At 38.1% G+C, this 23,882-nt stretch overlaps 1 protein-coding gene across 3 annotated transcripts in view; it reads right to left on the minus strand.

Annotated features, from left to right (window-relative positions):
• The window catches only part of LOC126458569 (serine protease snake-like), a 720,709-nt gene that overhangs the window by 533,561 nt on the left and 163,266 nt on the right, over positions 1–23,882 (minus strand). For all 3 annotated transcript variants that reach the window (XM_050095702.1, XM_050095701.1, XM_050095700.1), the window contains exons 7-8: positions 18,582–18,688; positions 15,854–16,113 (exon numbers count right to left, since the gene is read on the minus strand). In XM_050095702.1, coding sequence (XP_049951659.1) covers positions 15,854–16,113; positions 18,582–18,688 — 367 coding nt within the window. The remainder of the gene's footprint in view (positions 1–15,853; positions 16,114–18,581; positions 18,689–23,882) is intronic.

Raw genomic sequence — 23,882 nt, forward strand, 5'->3', positions numbered from 1 at the left:
AAGCAAAAATGATGGAAAAAATAAAAAAGTGAGGTGAACAACTAACAATGTTGACATCCAACAACAAAGTTAAGTACTGGAAATATTTTATTTATTTATTTATTTATTGGTGAAGTGTTTCATTGTGTAAGTATTAACAATGACAGTAATGAAGAATCTGGACCAATAGGAAATAATACAGATATAAGAGACTTAAATAGTGTAGTGAAACAAGAACAGGAAAATATTAGTGATGAACTTGTTTAACAGCAAAAATTAAGGGATGAATTAAAACAAGATGGTGATAATGACATAAGTATCATGCTGTCACCATTAATCAAAATTAGCAGTGATAATAAGGATCAGTTAATAAAAATGATCAGTGATAGTAAGCATCAATTAATAAAAATGAGTAATGAACAGTTCACAAAATTCAGGCAGTCAATAGGAATGTTTTGTGATTGTGTTGGAAAAAATACAGCGCAATTAAATGATAATGAGAAGCAGTTAACAGAAATTGGTCATTTAAAAGTCTTATTGAATACTAATACAATCAAACAACACTCCTGATCAGTGTTTGATTGTATTGGTAAAAATACAGCTCAAATAAACAATATTAATCAAAAAATTGATAGATTAGATGTATGAATAGAATCTGTTGAGTTATAAAAGAAAGAAATTGAACGTAACTTTAATGATGAAGTTAAAAATGTCAAAGATGACATCACTGAAGATAGGGAGAAAAACAAAATTGCTTTTAAAATGTGCATGAGGAAGTGAGAACTGTTGACAAAACTGTAAATAGTCAAATTTGGACTTTGAAAACAAATGTTGATAGTAAACTGGTACTTGTTGAATGCAGTTTTGTTAACAGGTGAAAACAGTAGACAGCAAACTCACAGGAAATGCAAAATTAAGTAAAAACAAAACTAGCACCCTAGAAAGTAGTGTTTCTGTTTTGTGTAAAAAATTTGAAGAATTGTCTAGTAATGTAATTAATCAAAATTGTGTTAACAGTGTTGGTACCACGTTTTGCAACATTCGACTGAAAAACTTTTCAAGTGAAGGTAATTTACACTCTGCAGATTTTCTGCACAATTGCAGAGATAATTTTGTGTCTAATATGACAGATACTATGAAAATCAAGTTTGTTGAAAAGTTTCTGGAAGGTGAAGAATTAAGTTGGACAAATAAGTGTACTAACGATGATGGTGTGGTAACCCCTTGTCACCAGTTTGCCAAACCCTTGTCACCAGTTCTGTAGACCCTCTTTGCCAGTTTTGTGAAGGCCTCATTGCTACTGCTGTGGAGGCCAAGTTGCCACTGTTGTTACAGTAGGCTGAGTTTGTGAGTTCATGAAATGGCTTCTGGTGCAGTACACCACTAAGACAATTACTCCCTGTCACTATTACACAGCTATGCCTGAGGTCAAGTAACAGGACAGGAGAATGAAAGTTCTACAACACTCGAAAAATTTAGTAACAAAGTCAGACAAATGAGTTAAAAAGGTTTACTTATCTTTGCAACTTGTTGAATAATGAAGTCTGCAACACTGCATTAATGTAACACAAAAAGGCCCTCAATGGCTAAGTGCAAATAATCATGGGTAAATTTCTCAGTACATAGCAAATGATTTTCACAACAACTGTCTATCCACTTCTAAGAGTTCATTAAATGATGTTCCCTGTCTAAATGAGCCCTGGTCAATAGTCTATAGCCAAGTGAGTGAGAGCTGCTCTTCTATCGTCCAAGTAGGCTTCTGTCCATTGCTGTCTGGTCATTAGTGGACTGTACTCAGCCGGCAATTCGCTGAGGTGAAGTTGATATCCTCATCCTCAGTGCTGCCCATGGTGTAAGTGGCAAGTCTCTGTGGCACTGGCACCAGCTAGAATCTTTGCACCTGTGGTGCTTTTGCCCTGGCTGTGTCTTGTTTGAATGACACAACAGGCAAAACTTATGCACACTCTCAGAAAGGATTTTTAAGTATATTTTGGTCAAAGTTGGAGAAAACAAGGAAATACAACTACAATAGACACACACATTTTGAAAGTGTTACTAATCAAAATTGTCACAGTAATAATCACAACAGGAGAGTACACCATAATCACAGTGGTAACAATTATCATCAGAAGGAACAGAATAGAGTAAATGGTAACAATTTTCTTTCTGAAAAGCAAACACAGTTGTAGCAAAATGAGAAAGAAAAGAGAAAAGTTATATGTATCTGTTCCACAAAGCAATTGAATGTGGTAACGTATTAGTTTGGAATGTGCATGTTGTGACTCGCCGATCTTTCAAAGTGCCACCGCGCAGTTACGCGTGTCCTCTACATGCGGCGCTGCCTGCCAGCCATGCAGCAGCAGCGCCACCTAAGCTGCCAGCCAGCCAGCCTGTGGCCGCTAGACTCGGACTCAGTTATGATTTGACTGTTAAAGTGTACACACGTCTTACTCTGTTTACTTGATCTGTGACTTTCATGTATTGCGTCTTCCTTGAAATACACTTGTTCAACTTGAAGTTATAACAATTGGTGACGAGGTTGTGATTTTTCTTTTCCAACTTTCACCCACATGTTTCCATGGCTACTTTAGAACAACTATTGCAAGGTCTCATAGAACAGCAAACACTTCTCACAAATGCAATTCGTGATTTCGTCGCGGCATCAAATGCGGGGCGTCTCTCGTCATCGTCTCTACCTCCTTTTCCTCCTTACGATGAGACAGCGGAAGACTGGTCTGATTACGAAAAACGTCTTTGACAACACTTCTTGGCATTTCATGTTGTGGATGAACAAATATGTAAGTCTCTGTTCCTTTCATGGATTTCACCTCAAATGTATTGGTTGTTGTCGCAATTGGCTCCTTTGAACGATCCTGCGTCTTTGTCCTTTGCTGAAATGTGCTCACTTCTGTCCGTCTATTTTCAAAAGCAAACACATGTGGTAGCCCCTCATGTTGCCTTTTATCATTGTCAAAAACAACTGAATCAATCCTATCGTGCTTGGGCTACTGAACTTCACGGCCTCAGTAGAAAGTGTCAATTTGTTACTGAAGTTCACAAAGAATCCTACACCGATTCCATGGTACGGTATGCTATTATCCAATCGGTGCCCGACAAAGAAGTTAGGCAACATGCCCTTCAGTTGGCAAATCCAACTCTAGGATAAGTCTTATCCATTGCTCAGTCTTTTGAAATTCCTTGCGCCGCTGGAGTGCAAATATAGGCATGGGGCGACGTCGAGGAAATACAACCTCTGTGCGATGTTGATGAAGCGTGTGGCATGTCCTCACCAGCCGAGGTGACCGCAGTACACTCCCAAGTGCAGCCTCGGCCTAACTGTAAACAAACCTCTAAGAAACTGCAGCAAAACCCACGGCAGCTCCCTTCATGTCCGTGGTGTTTTACGAAACATTCACAAGAAGATTGTCCACAACATTGGGCCGTGCGTCACAAATGCAAAAAAAGGGTCATCTGTCATCTGTTTGCAAATCCGACCGCATACATGATGCTCATGAACATGACACTGATTCTGATTCTGTGTTGTCTGTCAATTCCACTTCTTCCCTTTCAGGGAAGTTATTCCTCACTGTCCAAATACTTGGTCGAGATGTTCGCATGCAGGTGGATACTGGTTCTGCTGCCGCTATCATCAATTCTCAGACTATCTTCAGTTGGGTTCTCCAAACCTGTCACCTGTCACTAGGCAATTACGGACTTACAATAAACAGAACATTTCTCCCTTGGGACAATGTGATGCTGAGGTATCTTACAAATCTGTCATTCGCACTGTTCCCATATTTGTTGTCGATGGACCATTCCTGTGGCCCTTTGTGATCAGGTCAAACGGGAGCTGGATCGTCTCACTGCTTCAGGGGTCTTGCTTCCTGTCACTTCCAGTTAGTTGTCCTCTCCTGTCATTGTCGTTGCTAAGCCAAATGGTGATATTTGTCTCTGTGGCGATTTCAAAGCCACTGTAAATGCTCAATGCCTTATTGACACTTACCCTATGCCTCGACCTGAAGAATTGTTCACTAAACTTGCTGGAGGCCAGTATTTTTCTAAACTTGACCTGTCAGAAGCTTATCATCAACTTCCTCTTGACGCTGCTTTCTGACAGTTTCTGGTTCTTAACACGCCTTTTGGCCTCTATCAATACCAACTATTGCCATTCAGGGTTGCCAGCACCCCTGCTCTCTTTCAGCGATTCTGGGAACAATTATTGCTCACTGTCCCTGGGTGTATAAATTATCAGGACGACATTGTTGTCACTGGCTCCACCACTGACAAACATCTTCAAAATCTCCGCACACTTTTTCATGTCTTACAGTCTGCCGGTCTTAAGTGTAATCTTCAGAAATCAAAATTTTTTCAGGCATCTATCACATACTTGGGGTTTCAACTCTCTCGGGATGGTATTCATTCGCTTCAGCAAACTGTCGCTGCAATTGATGCCCTTCCTCGCCCTACATCTGTTAAGGAACTGCAGCCCTTCTTGGAGAAAATAGCATATTATTACAAGTTTTTACCGTCTGCTGCTTCGATGGCTAAGCCGTTGCATCGCCTGTTGCATAAAAACGTGCCTTTTCATTGGTCCACATCATGCGATGTGGCTTTCCAGAAATTGAAGACTATGCTGAAACAGGACCCATGCCTGGCTACTTATCGACCTGGCCAACATCTTGTTCTTGGCTCCAAACTGCTCACGGATGCCCAACAAAAGTATTCTCAAATTGAAAAAGAAGCTTTGGCCATTATTTATGCTCTTCATAAGTTTGGTGTTTTTCTCTATGGATCCAAATTTCATCTTGTTATGGATCACAAACCACTTGTTTCCTTGTTCCATCCATCAACGTCACTTCCTGACAAGGCTGCACACCGCCTCCCGCGTTGGGCTCTTTACTTGTCTCGTTTCAGTTATGAGATTCATTTCCAGCTGACGGCTCAACATGCGAATGCTGATGCACTGTCTCACCTTCCCATGGGTCCTCATCTGGCATTCGATAGAGACGAACTTTTGTGTTTCCACCTGGATGTTGCCAAGCAGCGGGTTGTGGATGGGTTCCCCATCACCGGGGACTGGCTGGCAGCTGCTACAGGTTCTGACCCTACCCTCTCCAGGGTTTTACGCTGTATTCAGAAGGGTTGGCCAGATTGTCCATCTGCTAAGACTTCTGATCTGTTGCGGAACTACTACGCTTTGCGTTACCGCCTCACGGCTAGGGATGGTGTTATCCTCCTTTCCACTGAAAATGCTTCACCGCATGTTGTGGTACCTGTGTCTTTGCGTGCTTCGGTCTTGCGCCTCCTTCACCAAGGGCACTGGGATGTCTCTCGCACAAAATCTCTGGTGTCCCATCATGTGTACTGGCCCGGTATGGACTCTGAAATCGCACACACGGTCGCTGCCTGTGGCCCTTGCGCGTCACAGGCCACCACCCTGAAGTCATCTTTGTCACCATGGCCTTTGCCTGAGAAGTCCTGGGAGTGTATTCATGCTGACTTCGTGGGACCTTTTTTTAGGTACTTTGTGGCTTCTCGTTATTGACGCCTACTCTAACTTTCCTTTCATTGTCCATTGCACATCGCCTACCACTGCGGCAACCACCAATGCTCTAGCTGGCATTTTCTCTTTGGAAGGCCTTCCCTCTACTCTTGTTACTGATAATGGTATGCAATTTGCCTCTTCTAATTTTGCGGATTTTTGTGCCCGTCACGGCATCATGCATGTCACGGCCCCTCCGTTCCATCCACAGTCAAATGGTGAGGCTGAACGACTGGTCCGCACATTTAAGGCTCAGATGAGGAAACTCCTGACTTCTTCTGCTGCTGATGATCTACCAGGAAGTTTCATATCAGCACACACTCCGCTGCAGAGTGAAAATCTCATTCTGGAAATATCCCCCAGGCTGTGGCTAAGCCATGTCTCCACAGTATCCTTTCTTTCAGGAGTGCTAGTTCTGCAAGGTTCACAGGAGAGCTTCTGTAAAGTTTGGAAGGTAGGAGACGAGATACTGGCAGAAGTAAAGCTGTGAGGACTAGGCATGAGTCGTGCTTTGGTAGCTCAGATGGTATAGCACTTGCCCACGAAAGGCAAAGTTCCCGAGTTCGAGTCTCGGTCGGGCACACAGTTTTAATCTGCCAGGAAGTTTCAACATTTATATAGTTCTAAACATAAATTTTATATAACATAAATTCAATTTTCAAATGATTTACAGTTTAAATGTTGGTTTAAAGACAGGGGTCTCAGAGACCACATCTCATAGTAAACATTACAGAAAGTGTTAAGGGTTAGTGGTGAACCGTAAAATGAGAATATTTTGTGAGAAGTGATAATTAATGAAAATGTCTTATGGTTTATGATGAGAATAATTATAATAATGGTGATTATGCTGGTGTACTGTGGAGAACTATGTTGAGGAAGCAATGGACTAGAGCGTTTGTATTACATATGGTAGTAATTTACAACCAGGAAATCGTGTAAAACATTATTGCTAAGTATCTGTAGGTGGAGAAAGTAGTTAATGGAGGAATCTAAGGTAAGAGTGAAAGTAAAATTTTAGCTTAGTTTTGAAAACATAAAACTATAGAACCATATGGAATAATAATTTAACTGAGCTACTATATAAAAAAAAATAGTTTCCAACTATATTAAGTAAAGAATGATATTAGAGGAAAGCAGAAATCAAACATTGTAGGCAGATTGTAGTGTACAGTGAAATGATAAATAGAGGTGAAATCACTGCTACTTGAGCTGTGGAAAATTTTCTACTATGGCCAAATTGACTATCTGATTTATTGTTTTTGCTTGTGTTTGTCTTCTACTGTCTCCGTGTGTGTGTGGTTCAAATGGTTCAAATGGCTCTGAGCACTATGGGACTCAACTGCTGAGGTCATTAGTCCCCTAGAACTTAGAACTAGTTAAACCTAACTAACCTAAGGACATCACAAACATCCATGCCCGAGGCAGGATTCGAACCTGCGACCGTAGCGGTCTTACGGTTCCAGACTGAAGCGCCTTTAACAGCACGGCCACTTCGACCGGCCGTGTGTGTGTGTGTGTGTGTGTGTGTGTGTGTGTGTGTGTGTGTGTGTGTGTGTGTGTGTGTGTGTGTTAGATTGGTTACTGCTGCTACAATGGCAGGTTATCAAGATTTGAGTCAGTCTGAAAATGGTGTTATAGTTGGGGCACGGGCGATGGGACACGGCATCTCCGAGGTAGTGATGAAGTGTGGATTTTCCTATGTGACCATTTCATGAGTGTACTATGAATATCAGGAACCTGGTAAAACATCAAATCACAGACATCACTGCAGCTGGAAAAATATCCTGCAAGTACGGGACCAATGATGATTGAAGAGAATCACTCAATGTGACAGAAGTTCAACCCTTCTGCAGGTTGCAGCAGATTTCAATGCTGGGCCATCAACAAGTGTCAGTGTGTGACCTACTCAACAAAACTTCATTTTTATGTGCTTTTGGAGCTGAAGGCCAACACACGTACCCTTGATGACTGCATGACACAAAGTTTTATGCTTTGCCTGGGCCCGTCAACACTGACACTGGACTGTTGATGACAGGAAACATATTGCCTTGTCAGATGAGTCTCATTTCAAATTGTATCAAGTGGATGGATGAGTATGGGTATGGAAACAACCTCATGAATCCATGGACCCTGCCTGTCAGCAGGGGATTGTTCAGGATGGTTCTGGAATGGTGTAGGGCAAGTGAAGTTGGAGTGATATGCGACCTTGATATGTCCAGATATGACACTGACAGGTGACACATATGTACGCATCCTGTCTAATCACCTGCATCCATCCATTCATGTCCATCGAGCATTCTGACAGACTTGGGCAATTCCAGCAGGACAATGTGACACACCACACGTCCAGAACTGCTACACAGTCATTCCAGGAACAGTCTTCTGAGATTAAACACTTCTGCTGCCCACCAAATTCCCCAGACATGAACACTATTGAGAATATCTGGGATGCCTAGCAACATGTTGTTCAGAAGAGATTTCCACCCCCTCATACTCCTATGGATTTATGGACAGCCCTGCAGGATTCATGGTGTCCATTACCTCCAACATTGCTTCAGACATTAGTCAGGTGTACCATTTTTTTTGAATCTTCAATGTATGTGTGTGTGTGTGTGTGTGTGTGTGTGTGTGTGTGTGTGTGTGTGTGAGTCTAGTAATCTAACATAAATGAGCTTATATGTGTAAAAAAATTAAATTTTTGACATAGATGAGTCAGAGTGAGAAAATATGACTATAGTTAGTCATTGTTAACAATGCCAAAACATCTAGTATTTTAATGAATAAAAAAAAACTTTATGAAAAATGAAAAAGTAAAAAATTTATAAGCTGTGGCAGTTCAGTGATTATTGTAGTTTCTTGCAAGGGAAAGGCATAATGAAGAGTGTTGTTTTTCAGACCATTGTGAAGTTAATGATTAATGTATTTTTTCTTGGCTTATAGCACATGTTTTACTATTATGAATAGAATACAAGACTTACAATGCAGAGCAATTTTTCTCTTTGAGGCATATTGGTAGTATTATGTGGTATTGTGTGCTATTATGTGATGTTGATGAGGTTTATGTTGAAAAGAAGTGCTGTGATATGTGAAGGTTTATTGTCTTATGAACTATAAAGAGTATGTGAAGTTTATGGGGTTTATAATGATGTTAGGGGAATGAAATACTGTAGACTTAATGGTTCTCTGTTTTGTAATGCATTGTTTTTCTGATGATGATGATGATATGCTGTAGGAAATTATGAGACATGAATATAAGGAAGTTAGGAAAAATGATGTTGAGCATTAGCCTTTGATTATATGGTTGATGTTTATGAGAGCTTGAGCTGGGTCTCAATTGTTGAAAATTTCTGAATTTTATTTAACAACGGTATGATCGATAGCACTGGCATGAGAAAGAGTTAGTACTGGTAGGAAATACCTTCCATACCATGCTGCTGAAAATAAAGTATTAACACATTATGAAGTCATTTCTATGTTAATTTTAGGCATGGTATCTGTGTAAAAAATGAATATGGAAGCTGAAAAATGATCTAGAATAATTTGTCATCCAATGAAACTTTGCACTTCTTGTGTTCTAGATTTGGGAATGTGTGTGGAAGGCAGCAAATCATTTCTCACAAAATAACTGAACTTTATTATTCTATATATAATTTACTTGTGTTTACTATGACAGATTTTCTATATTATTTTGTATGTCTTGAACTTTCATATTGTCCCGCTGAATCAGTGTTGTTGTTGTTGTGGTCTTCAGTCCTGAGACTGGTTTGATGCAGCTCTCCACGCTACTCTATCCAGTACCTACTGCAACCTACATCCTTCTGAATCTGCTTGGTGTATTCATCTCTTGGTCTCCCTCTATGATTTTTACCCTCCACGCTGCCCTCCAATACTAAATTGGTGATCCCTTGATGCCTCAGAACATGTCCTACCAACCAATCCCTTCTTCTGGTCAAGTTGTGCCACAAACTCCTCTTCTCCCCAATCCTATTCAATACTTCCTCATTAGTTACATGATCTACCCATCTAATCTTCAGCATTCTTCTGTAGCACCACATTTCGAAAGCTTCTATTCTCTTCTTGTCTAAACTATTTATCATCCATGTTTCACTTCCATACATGGCTACACTCCATACAAATACTTTCAGAGACGACTTCGTGACATTTAAATCATTACTCGATGTTAACAAATTTCTCTTCTTAAAAAACACTTTCCTTGCCATTGCCAGTCTACATTTTATATCCTCTCTGCTTCGACCATCATCAGTTATTTTGCTCCCTAAATAACAAAACTCCTATTCTACTTTAAGTGTCTCATTTCCTAATCTAATTTCCTCAGCATCACCTGACTTAATTTGACTACATTCCATTATCCTCGTTTTGCGTTTGTTAATGTTCATCTTATACCCTCCTTTCAACACACTATCCATTCCATTCAACTGCTCTTCCAAGTCCTTTGCTGTCTCTGACAGAATTACAATGTGATCGGCGAACCTCAAAGTTTTTATTTCTTCTCCATGGATTTTAATACCTACTCCGAATTTTTCTTTTGTTTCCTTCACTGCTCGCTCAATATACAGATTGAATAACATTGGGGAGAGGCTACAACCCTAAATCACTCCCTTCCTAACCACTGCTTCCCTTTCATGCCCCTCAACTCTTATAACTGCCATTTGGTTTCTATACAAATTGTAAATAGCCTTTCGCTCCCTGTATTTTACCCCTGCCACCTTCAGAATTTGAAAGAGAGTATTCCAATCAACATTGTCAAAAGCTTTCTCTAAGTCTACAAATGCTAGAAATGTAGATTTGCCTTTTCTTATTCTAGCTTCTAAGATATGCCGTAGGGTCAGTATTGCCTCACATGTTCCAATATTTCTACGGAATCCAAACTACAGTTCATAACCAATAGATTGTGGTCAAAGTCCACATCTGCCCTTGGAAATGTCTTACAATTTAAAACCTGGTTCATAAATCTCTGTCTTACCATTATATAATCTATCTGAAACCTGTCAATATCTCCAGGTTTCTTCCATGTATACGACCTTCTTTTATGATTCTTGAACCAAGTGTTAGCTACGATTAAGTTGTGCTCTGCGCAAAATTCTACCAGGCGGCTTCCTCTTTCATTTCTTAGCCCCAATCTATATTCACCTACTACGTTTCCTTCTCTCCCTTTTCCTACTACCCAATTCCAGTCACCCATGACTATTAAATCTTCGTCTTCCTTCTCTACCTAAATAATTTATTTTATTTCATCATACATTTCTTCAATTTCTTCGTCATCTGCAGAGCTAGTTGGCATGTAAACTTGTACTACTGTAGTAGGTGTGGGCTTCGTGTCTATCTTGGCCACGATATCAGAGTTATATATAAATTTTTCAGTTTTTTGGATGTAGTCACAATAATAAATTGTGACAGCAGCCTTCCCCTTGTTAGCTCCTGGTACATTTGTAATTTAGGTGTTTAAGTGAGTCTATATGTTTTGTATCATTACATTTATGATGACCTGATCTGGATAGATATTGGCTAGCTTTTACTGCTCAGTCCATTTGTTTGAAGTTATTGAGTTTGCCTACACACAAACAATGTTTTTTTTCTACAATAGTGTTTTTATTATGCCTGGTCTCAACTAAAGCGTAATATTAAAAAGTATATCCTTATTTTGAAGATCCACTTCACTGTGTCATTTTTACATTCACAAGATTGACTACTTTGTCTGAAAACAATTTTTTAAACACGTATTGAAGGCAGACAGGAAGTCAAGTCAAATGGATATAAGGAAAATAATGTACTCAACATTTATAGCAAGTTATGGTCAAAATATGTGACAAGGAGACAACAGGTTCACATAACAAGAAGTCTGTTACTATGTCATACAACATTTAACTTTCGAAAAGAGTTGCACAGGCAGTCAGAAAAAGAAAAAAACTGGGTTTCAAACAAAAGGTACAGTTGGTTCAAGGTTATGCCACAAGGTTGGCAACAACAGCAACAAATATTTGAAATCCTGCATGTGCAAGATCAGCCCCAAGGACTGTGAAAAGTTTTATATCAATCAGATGGAAAAATTCACAAATCATTTTAGGGAATATGTATAACTGAAATAAGAGAGCATTCGGTAAACATTTGGGTAAAGAAAAGCATGTGACAGGAAATATGCAGGCAAACAGCAATGTACTGATAAGGTCACAAAATGACAAATGTTGAGTCTACTGTAGGAAATGGAAATTTATGTGTATGTTGTTGTGGTTTTCAATCCAGAGACTGGTTTGATGCAGCTCTCCATGCTACTGTAGCCTGTGCACGTTTCTTCATCTCCCAGTGCCTTCTGCAACCTACATCCTTCTGAATCTGCTTAGTGTACTCATCTCTTGTCTCTACAATTTTCACCCTCCATGCTGCCCTCCAATACTAAATTGGCGATCCCTTGATGCTTCAGAACATGTCCTACCAATCAATCCCTTCTTTTAGTCAAGTTGTGCCACAAATTCCTCTTATCTCCAATTCTAGCCAGTACCTCCTCATTAGTTATGTGATCTACTCATCTAACCTTCAGCATTCTTCTGTAGAACCACATTTTGAAAGCTTCTATTCTCTTCCTGTCTAAACTATTTATCGTCCATGTTTCTCTTCCATACATGGCTACACTCCATACAAATACTTTCAGAAACAACTTCCTGACACTTACATCTATACTTCATGTCAACAAATTTCTCTTCTTTAGAAACACTTTCCTTGCCATTGCCAGTCTACATTTTATATCCTTTCTACTTCAACCATCGTCAGTTATTTTGCCCCCCAAATAGCAAAACTCATCTACTACTTTAAGTGTCTCATTTCCCAATCTAATTTCCTCAGCATCACCCAATTTAATTCAACTACATTCCATTATCCTTGTTTTGCTTTTGCCGATGTTCACCTTATATCCTCCTTTCAAGACACTGTCCATTCTGTTCAACTGCTCTTCCAGGTCGTTTGCTGTGTCTGACAGAATTGCAAAGTCATCAGCAAACCTCAAAGTTTTTTTTTCTTCTCCATGGATTTTAATTCCTACTCCAAATGTTTCTTTTACTTCCTTTACTGCTTGCTCAATATACGGATTGAATACCATCGGGGATAGGCTACAATCCTAACTCACTCCTTTCCCAACCACTGCTTCCCTTTCATGCCCCTTGACACTCATAACTGCCATCTGGTTTTGAAAGAGAGTATTCCAGTCTAAAACTTTCTCTAAGTCTATAAATGCTAGAAACATAGGTTTGCCTTTCCTTAATCTATCTTCTAAGATAAGTGTAGGGTCAGTATTGCCTCACATATTTCAACATTTCTACGGAATTCAAACTGATCTTCCCCGAGCTCAGCTTCTACCAGTTTTTCCATTCATCTGTAAAGAATTCATGTTAGTATTTTGCAGCCATAACTTATTAAACTGATAGTTCAGTAATTTTCATATCTGTCAACACATTCTTTCTTTGGGATTGGAATTACTATATTCTTCTTGAAGTCTGATGGTATTTTGTCTGTCTCATACATCTTCCTCAGCAGATGATAGAGTTTTGTCAGGGGTGACTCTCCCAAGGCTATCAGTAGTTCAGTAGTTACATGTATAGAAATTGAAAACCAGGATAAGTGCTGAAGAAACAGAATGAGTTTAATCTGAATTCTTATTTATGATGTACTGAGAGCAGCAACCTGGCATGCAGCGTGTACAAAGTCCACCAGCAGCAAAGAGACTGGGCCTCCTTCTACAAGCTCTGCCATAGGGAAACAACAACTTCTAACAGAGAGGCCATTGTGCATGCTAGTTAGATTCCATTCCAAATGCATTACTGATTATTGAGATTTTAATTAAATAGTCATGGTTTTGTTGATTATATTCCCCTATGGTTATGTTTAATTGATTTGTCATGCTAGAATATTTCTATTAACACATTTGAGGTTACTGTTCCATCTTTTATTATGACCTTTACACAGTGATATGATATTTACTCTGGCAGAATAATGGCTTTCTAGTGTTACTGTTTACCCATTGTACATGGTTTTTAAGCATGGATTTTATTTCCACATATTGGATTTCAATTTATGTTTTATTGTCAGATGCTCTTTTTGCCATAGGAAAGAATTTTAATTAACACTTTAGTGTATTGAATTTTTTTACCTCTGAATTTACCCTACTGTTCACTTATGTACACTAGCTCAGTGGTCTGTACTGTTCTATATAATGTCCCCAGGACATCACCAGCATTTACTTTGTACCTATGTCTACAGATATTGTTGATATTTATATCTATATATTTTGCATTGTGGGGTGGTGGGTAATTATCCTAATTGATCATTACTTTGTTATGTCATTATAATAGACACTTAAATTGTCTGTGCATGCTTTACACCTACCTTTGCCATTTACAAGAGCCTGAAAACTGTTTTTTGCTGTCAGCCGGTAAGTGGTGGAGAACATACCGACTGTAATTTCTAACCTGCAAGTCGACATTACTCTTTGCGCTCACTGAAAGAAAGTGTTCCTACTTTCTATTTACTCATTGAGATCAGGAACTATGACTAAATTTTTTTTAAAATTTTAATTATTTGATATATTGCATAATAAACCACATGCACAAAATATTATAATATTCCTAATGTTAATAATAATACCCCTAAAGTCAACTCTGCCCAGCTCTGATGTCATCCAAGGCCCAATGCATGCAGACATTTGACTAACATGAACAAATTTCCATCTCAGAGTGAAGTGTCTTCTCCCAGTATCTGTCTAGCTGTATTTATATATTGGCACAGTGGACCACCAAATGAAACATGCCCTAGACAGAGGTAGCAGCACCTGATAGGACCCTTTCTAAGACCTGTATTAATTAATAGGTCTGTCATTTAACAAATAACTGTCTTCTTAATATTTACATAAAGAGAGTTATGTTTTCGTTACTGAAAAAGTTTTAGCTTGACTGCATTTAAACTTTGCCAGACAGAATTTTTAGAATGTAACCAACAGTAGAAGATGATCTCTGATCTGCCTCATTGATATTCCTTGTATTTATAGTTATTTATGATACATTCTTGAAATGTGGTGCAGATGCATTATTGTATTACTGTAATTGAGAGCTATAATTGGAAATTTCTTTTACAAAAAATTGATTTATAATGAATAAGGACACATGCATTCCAAATTTGGTTTTTAGTGAATAACTTGAAAACTAATGGAGGTAGCTTATTGGTGTGACTTAGTTACTGTTTTTACATGAGTCTGAGGCTAAAGTATGAATTTTCATCTTTCTGAGTCTAATATTTAGCACCACCAATTTTTGTTAAAAACAATGACTTTGGTCAAAATATGCTGACATTTGTAAATTTTAATTATGATATACTTTTCCATATTCTGACCAATTTTAGCTGCCTAGTTTTATTATTTAGTGCCACAATTATTTTTTTTTTTTTTTTTTTTTTTTTTTTTTTGCATTCGATATTTTGCATAACATATTAATTTGATCATTCTGAGACCTACAGTGTTAACATTAAAATACTGAAGCATACACTGACTAAGTTTGTTAAAGTATTTTAAATTTTAATTTTACTCTTAGATTATGGTATAATCCTGTGTATGTTAAGCACAGACACATTACGCTGATGTGACTCTGGTAGTAGTGAACTCAGCACTCTCTCTTGCCTCTGTACCTCAGATACTGTCACAGCAGTTGTTTCGCGTCAGTATGCATTGTTGTTAGTCATGTTATTGTTTTTTTATTTGTCACTCATGTATTTCTAGGCATTTTATAGATTATCTTCATTTAATTGGACGAGTTTATCATCCCACTGTTGTTGTGTTCATAACAGATCTGAAGATTGCAACAGCTGGAACTGCAAATTGTACAACTTATGTGATCAAGACAGATCTTTACAAATAAAATGTATGTATGTCACCACCTAAATTATTATCTGACTACATTAAGCTGTCATAAATGACACTCACTGAATATCTACAGAGGAGGCAGTTCAATGGGTTTATAAATTTGCAGATACACATTGGTGCCTATATTTGTGATGCTCTGCAGCATCATTAGATGAGCTTTCTGGACACTATTATATCCTCACTTCATTCTTACAGGTATCTTCTACAATATATTTTGCATGTGGTTTTGGAACATTTTGTACTTTCAAATTAGGTAATAATTGATTACTTTTGAAGTATTATGCAAAGCAGTTCATTATGACTTCATGTTGCATTACTCATACAAATTATCAGGTAAATAATTTTTTGCTCTTACATATTTGCAATAGGGTGTATTTTTTTTTAATTTATTGCCTTTCACTTTTTATACTCACCATACTCAGTTTTACCCCAACCAGTAGCAACTGCCATGCTGACTGAGAATTTATCATGTGTGTAGAGACAAGCAGGTCGTATAGACCACGTGAAATTCACACGCTCACTAAGACGTAACAGAGCAATATCATTGTATTTGCTTGGTCCTTTGTATTCAGGATGGCGCACTAATTCTGCAATGTGATAATCCACAGGATGTGCTCCATCATGATCACTTTTCAGATTATGCTCACCAAGACGAACTATCACTGCAGGATACCTGTAATTTGTTAAAGCACCTTTTTGTTAAGAAATAAGTAAAAATAATGTGTTTAAAGACAAATTAGTAACATTTTCTATAACTGACATCAGTATGGTTCACAGTTTGTATATGAAACACTGCAAATAAAATGTTTCATTTTAGCAGCTCAGATGTAATGACTGTTAACAAAAATTAATGTGCCTTAAATAAAATTGTATCCTATTGATGGAAGATAACTCCCCTGCCTATGAAGATGTTGCTGTTACATACACTGTCTTCAGTGTTTGAAAATATCTTACAAATTCTTGAATGTTGTTAGTAATAGAATTTCCAGTAAACCATTTATTTAATTGGACTGTTGGCTGGTGATCATATTCATGTAAAATGTGCAGAAACTGCAGCAGAGCTGGTATATAACCTGTCTGCTTTCACTGGCAGCCCCACCTCTAATGGGGAAACAGGCCTGTAATAGGAGAGGAGTAGGATGTGCTGGGTGAGTGAATCTTGCAGGTTTTGCACTTGGGTCCTTTATAAGGATATGGCCCTTGAAGCAAGAGGTTAGGGGTGGATGTGGCATAGTGATAGGGATAAACTAGGTTATTGTGTACATTGGGTGGGATGCAGAAAACCACTTTCGGAGCATGGGAATGATTGTGAATAGGATGTTCCTGTTTTCTTGGCATAGTTAAAACCTTGATGAAGGGCAAAGTTCAATTGTTCCAGCCTGCAGTGGCACTGGGTTATGAGGGGTCCACTACTTTACAGCTGTCTCTTTAGAGTTGTGGAAGGATAAGGTGTGTGTGAGGGTGTGGCATGGGAAAATTGTTTGTAAACTAGGTTTGGGGGACAGTGCCAGTGAGAAGACCTTAGTAACATCTTCAGCACACTGGGCAAGGAAATTCTGGCCACTGAAGATATGACGTCCACAGGTGGCCGGAATATAGGGAAGTGATTGATGTGTTGGTAAATGTGCCAACACATTGTAGATAGAGGAGGCCGAAATCTAACGCAGACAGGCATGAATTCTGGAACAGGATAAGTAGTGAATGCTAATAAGAAAAGTATGCAGCTCCTCGAATACTTAACTTTTATTTATCCTTGTTGTGAATACAGCATTCCGGATGAGACATTTCATACTATAACTATCAAACTATCACTTGCTATGTAAGGCTAATGGCACCTTGCTAGGTCGTAGCCATGGACTTAGCTGAAGGCTATTCTAGCTGTCTCTCGGCAAATGAGAGAAAGGCTTCGTAAGTGTAGTCGCTAGCAAAGTCGTCGTACAACTGGGGCGAGTGCTATCCCGTATCTCGAGACCTGCCTTGTGGTGGTGCTCAGTCTGCGATCACACAGTGGCGACACGCGGGTCCGACATGTACTAAATGGACCGCAGCCGATTTAAGCTACCACCTAGCAAGTGTGGTGTCTGGCGGTGACACCACAGTGATCTTTTGGTGTGGAATGGATAACAGCTTTCTAAATGCAGGTACTTTGTTGGTTAGTGGGCTTAATATGGACAGAAGTATGCATGGAGCCATCAGGATTGCGGAAGTCAGTGTCCAGGAAGGTGGCGTATTGAGCTGAGGACGACCAGGTGAAGTGAGTAGGAGAGAAGGTGTCAGGGCTGTGGAAGACTGAGGATAGGGGTGTGCAATTGGAAGGATGTTGGAGAGGTAATGTTTGATAGCACAAGGCTGTGGACATGAGGGATGTTAGTGTCTGGAGATGGAATCAACAGTGATAAGTATGGACCCAGGTGGTAATGGAGTGGGAATTGTTGAGTGTCAGTCAAGGATGTGGTTCACATCTTTAACATGAGCAACTGGTTAGTGGTGTTCATTGACAGGAGCACAATATCTTTTAGTGGGAGCACAGTAACCAGCTACATTGGGGCGTCATGGATTGTTGGAGTCTACTGTTTGGTGAGCTGTTACCTTCTGTCTCAAAAAATTTACATTCTGCCAGGACTTTCCACACTACATTAATGAAATAAATGTTAAGTTCTCCAAAGTATCTTGAGATCTACTGTAATTGTTTTGTGCATGTCTTTTCAAAATGCAGTCTCAATGAACATCATGTGTTTAGTGCATGTATGGAAGAGGCACACGGGGATGTGGAGGGTGATGGTGATCCTAAGTTGAATTCCACTGTAGTGTTGATGCAGGTACATTCAGCAACAAATGCACAGTAATACAGCTGATGGTGACTAATTTTGAACTTAATTCACAATTTAGTGCAATCTGTGTGCTACTCATCATTTATACACAGGTAAGTCATTATCTTTCTAATATGTTGTTTTGTGTAAATGTGATCAGTAACTATATTTGGTGATATTTTGTTTAATTTTATTAAATTTACAACTAACACTAATAGACAATATTCATGAGAACACTTTTATTTCGTTCCATTGTGTCTTTGACTAATATGTAAAACAGCAATAATGGTTAGCAGAATACAATCCTAGTTGTGCTGAGGTCTATACTCACTTTCCAATATGTGTGCAGTGTGCAGCAGTAAGGACATAATATTCACTGATTAATGATCCCCCACAGTTCCATTCCAGATTACCATCAACTTGATAACCAATAGCAGCCTGTTAACATATATTGTTTATCACACATATGTAGCTAAGTAGTAGTAGAAGAGAAGTTTTAAAATGATAGGGAAGATAGAAAATCTTGTCAGTTGAGTATAGGATAATATCAGCAACAGCAGAACATAGTGTAATAGGATTCATGAATAGGAAGGTAGGCAGGGAGTGAGTTACTGTCAACAGTTCAGTTATAAGGTTGTTATCAGAATTGACACAAATGAACACCAACACTATAGTTCTGGTGCACATACTGATGCTGCAAGCAGGAAATGAAGAAAGAGAAAATGTGTATATGGATACTGAACAGGTAATTCAGTATGTAAAGGGAGATGAAAATCTAGTAGTCTTGGGGCATTGACATGCAGATGTAGAGGAAGGAGAAGAAGAAAGGATCATGGGAGAATATGGGCTTGGCAGTAGAAATGAAAGGACGAAGACTCAATGCTGCCATATATTTCAGCTTTTAACAGCAAATACTGTTTTAAAAATTACAAGAGGAGAAGGTACATTTTGAAAAGGCCAAAAGGTATGGGAAGATGTCAGAAAGGTTACATCATAGTCAGGCAGAGATTTCAAAATGAGATATTGAATTGTAAGGCATACCCAAGAGCAAATATAAACTCAGATCACAATGCAGTAATGATGAAGAGGTACACTTCAGATTCTCTGTGGCTGTAGATACTGTCATGGTGAATAGCTCATTAGGTGCTTCAGTTGAAGGTGAATGGATACCTATAAAAACTGCAGTCACTGAAAGTAAAAATAAAAACCTTGGTACGAGGAAAGTAATTGTGAAGAAACCAAGGCTAACGGAAGAAATATTTCAGTTGAACAACAAAAGAACAAAGTGGAAAAATTTTCAGGGAAATTCATGAATACAGAAATAAAAGTTACTTTGGAACGAAATAAATAGGACGTACGTGGTCATAAGGCCAAACAGTTGCACAAAAAATGTGAAGAAATTGAACAAGAAATAATTGTTGGAAGGACTAACTCCATATATAGGAAGCCAAAACAACCATTGGCAAAATTAAAAGCTAGCGAGGTGACATTAAGAATGCAATGAAAATTCAAGATGGGTGGAAAGGGTATATTGAAGGCCTCTACAAGGGGAAGACTTGTCTGCTGATGTGTTGGAAGAAGAAACAGGCATAGACAGGGAAGAGCTAGGGGATCCAGTATTAGAATCAGAACTGAAAAGAGCTTTGGAAGAATTAAGATCGAATAAGGCAGAAGGGATAGTTCAAATTCCACTGGAATTCCCAAAATCACTGGAGGAAGTGACAACAAAACCACTATGCAGGTTAGAAAGTAGAATATGTGAGGTTGGTGGTATATTTTTGGAGAAACATCATCCACACAATTTTGAAGAATGCAAGAGATGACAAATGTGAGAATTATCCCACAATCAGCTTGGCAGCTCATGTATCTGAGTTGCTGACAAGAATAAAACTGAAAATCTGTTACATGATTATTAGATTGAATTTATAAAGGTAAAACTCGAAGTGAAAGGATATCAATGTTAAGATTTAGTAATGACATTGCAATCTCTGTGGAACTGAATATATATTTACAGAAACTGTTGAATGGAACGAGCAGTCTAATTAGTAAAGAATATGGGCTGAAACAAATTGTGGAAAGACAAACATAATGATAAGTAGCAAAAATGAGAATAAAAACTGATGATCATGAAGCAGATGAAGTTAAGCAATTCTGGTGCATTGTAAGCAAAATAATTCATGACATATGAAACAAGGGATACATAAAAAGCAGACTAGCAGAACAAAAAGTACCAAGCATAGATTAGAGGAAGGAATTTCTGAGAATGTGCATTTGTACATTGCATAGAGATGTTAGGTAGTGAATCATGGACACAGGGAAAACTGGAACAGAAGAGAACTGAAGAATTTGAGATGTGGTGCAACAGAAGAATGTCAGCAAATAAGTAGACTAATAATGTAAGGAATGAGGTGGTTTTCAACAGAACTGAGTAAATGAATCTTTGGAATATATCAGGGAAAGCTTCCATGTTACTAGAGGGAACTGTTGATGATTTGATTTATTATTGGTCCTGTAGATCATACAATTTGTACAGCAAAGCACATCATGATATAGGACAAGTCAATTTGAAAAATTATGTTAAGATGGTATATGATGAGAGATGACAGTAGTGGCACATAACTCACATAGCAGAATACATATAAGAGATACAGACAGAATATGAGTAGCAAACAATAATTAAATTATCTTACTAAGTAGAAATATCTACAAGTGAATATACAGCTTATTACAAGTAATTAAAATATTGTGGTATAAAGTGCACATAGCAGAATAAATATATGAGATACAGACAGAATATAGATAAGATACAATAATTAAATTATCTTACTAAGTAGAAACATCTACAACTGAATAAACAGCTTATTGCAAGTAATTAAAATTTTGTTTCAAGAAATTCATGTATGGAATAGAAACAGTGATTTAGTAGCAATTCCTTTAATTTAATTCTCATTATTTTTGGGTTTTTGCTTGTTTTTATGTCTGTTGGGAGGTGCTTGTATATTTTAATGCCCATACATTTAACCCCATTCGCATATAATTTTGTGTTGTGGGCTATAATTTGTAACTGTGTGTTGTTTCTGGTGTCATGTGTGTGGCGGTCTGGATTTCTGTCAAGGGTGTCCCAGTGCCGTATTGTAAAACAAGCTAGTTCCAATATATAGAGGCATAGTAGTGGTAGGATTTTTAGCTGTTGAAATAGTGGTTTACAGTATTCAGTTCTTTTTTTACATTTGATTATTCTTACTACTTGTTTTTGTAACTTGAAAATTGTGAGAAAATCAGAGCTCTTTCCCCAGAAGATTAGGCATAGCTCAAGAAAGACTCAAACAGGGCATGGTACATTACCTTCAAGGTATCTACACTGGCTGTGTCTTTTAATGATTGTAATAGATAGCAGGTTTTACTAAGCTTTTGTGACAATGCCTCAATATGTGGTTTCCAATTTAGTGTGTTACTGATGGTAAGTCCAAGAAATTTGGTGTGCTGCCTGTTCCTAATGTCATCTTTGCTGATAACTGTAACTGCATTGAAGGGGGTTAGATTTTGTGTAGTATGGAAGTTCATACTTACAGTTTTTTTAGTATTTATGAGTAGTCTGTTTGCTTCAAACCATGATTGTAAAGGACAAGTAGTTTCATTAACTGCATCTTGCAATGTGTCACCTCTACTGGTTATCAGGATATTTGTGTCGTCCACATACAGAAAGGAGCTGGCATTTGGTATGTGTTCTGGGAGATTATTTATGAACAATATGAAAAGAACAGGGCCGAGGACAGGCCCCTGAGGGACACCATTTGTTGTATGTAGTATATCTGACCTGCAGTTCCTGAATGTCTCTGATTTTCTTATTTCTACATATTGCTATCTTTGACTAATGTAGCTGTGGAACCAATTGTGGGCTACACCTCTAATCCCATACTTATGGAGTTTCATAAGCAGCAGTTTGTGGTCAGCCATATCAAAGGCCTTGGACTGATCAAGAAATATACTGACAGCAGGTTGTTTATGGTCAACAAAACTTCAGCAGTTTTCTCGAAATGCATACAGAGCATGTGTGATGGACCTATTTTTTCGAAATCTGTATTGGGAAGATGTGATTATGTTGTTGGAATTTAAACATATTTCTAATCTACTTATCATACAGTATTCAAATATTTTTGAGAAGGCAGATAGTATAGCAATTGGCTTATAGTTTGTCATGTCTGATAAAAACTGTAGAAGAAGTCAGAGTCCAGAATACATTCAGTAAACAGTTGAGAAAGCATGTTGCAAGTGCTATTCTAAAAGAATAAGCAAATGTTAGTATGGTGCCCATGTCTGCAATGGTAGTGATGCTAGTGCAAAGTTACACTTAGCAGATCATTGAGATTTTCTGATCTGCACCCACATCATTCAACTGTAGGTGAGTGGTTTCCTTTCCTATGTCCTGCCTGTGGTTTTCATTCTGGAATTCACATTACTGTAGCAACAACAAAAAATGTACTTCACATAAAGTCAGAAAACTTTACATCAACTAAAAACATCACTTATAATATAAACAAAATAATAAGTGGGAAAATGAACACTTAAATCTCTCTGTGTGAGCTCAGATCTCTCGTATTTTATTATAACAGTCATTTCTTCTTATGTATGTGAAAGCCAACAAAATATTTTCACATTTGAAGGAGAAAGTTGATGATTTGAAATTTCATGAGAAACACTGTTTTAATTATTGTCAGCCCAACTCGTGTACTACTCTCTTCCATTTTTGCAATAATGCGTTTCTTTAAATTTCCTCAGTGTCCACCTTTAATGTTATCTCTGTAAGGATTCCATGCTGTGCAGCAAAACGCCAGGAGAGGATGGGTGAGCATAATGCAGACAGTCTCTTTAGTAGATATGTTGCAACAGCTAAGTATTCTGCCAACATAATACACTCTTTGGTTCTGAACCACATTTTCTATGTGAGCATTCCACCAGATTAGGCTGTTTGTGATTGTAACTCCAGGTATTTATGTGAACTGACAGGTTTCAAATTTGTGTGATTTACCATGTAACCAAAATTTAATGAATTTGCTTTTTTACTCATGTGGATGACCTCACAGTTTTTATTGCCACTTGTTGCACCTCACTCGTATCTTCTATGCATCATTTTGCAATTGGTTTTGATCTTCAGATGACTTTATTTGTCCATAAATTTCAGCATCAGCAACAAATAATCCAAGGGAGTAGCTCAGAGTGTCTCCTTAATGTTTATATAAATTAGGGACAGTAGAGGGCCTGTTACAGTTTCTTGTGGAACACCAGACATCATGTCTGTTTTAAACACTGACTTTCCATCAGTTACTACAAACTGTGACCTTTCTGGCTGGAAATCATGAATCCAGCTGCACAACTGTATCAACACTCTCTAAGCAAACAATATGATTCGAATCCACCCATAAGGAACTGTGTTTAAGGTCTTCTGGAAATCTAGGCATATGGACTTAGCTTAAGATCCACTGTTGGTATCATTCATTATTTCACGTGAACAAAGAGAGTTGTGTTTCATGAGAATAATATTTTCTGTGTGTGTGCTATGTACCAAATGCTCATTTTCTGCAAGTAATTCACACTCTTTGAACAAACTATGTGTTGAAATCAATTTTAGTGA

Source organism: Schistocerca serialis, chromosome 2 (genome assembly GCF_023864345.2).
Source record: "Schistocerca serialis cubense isolate TAMUIC-IGC-003099 chromosome 2, iqSchSeri2.2, whole genome shotgun sequence".
In the NCBI taxonomy this organism is placed as follows: domain Eukaryota; kingdom Metazoa; phylum Arthropoda; class Insecta; order Orthoptera; family Acrididae; genus Schistocerca; species Schistocerca serialis.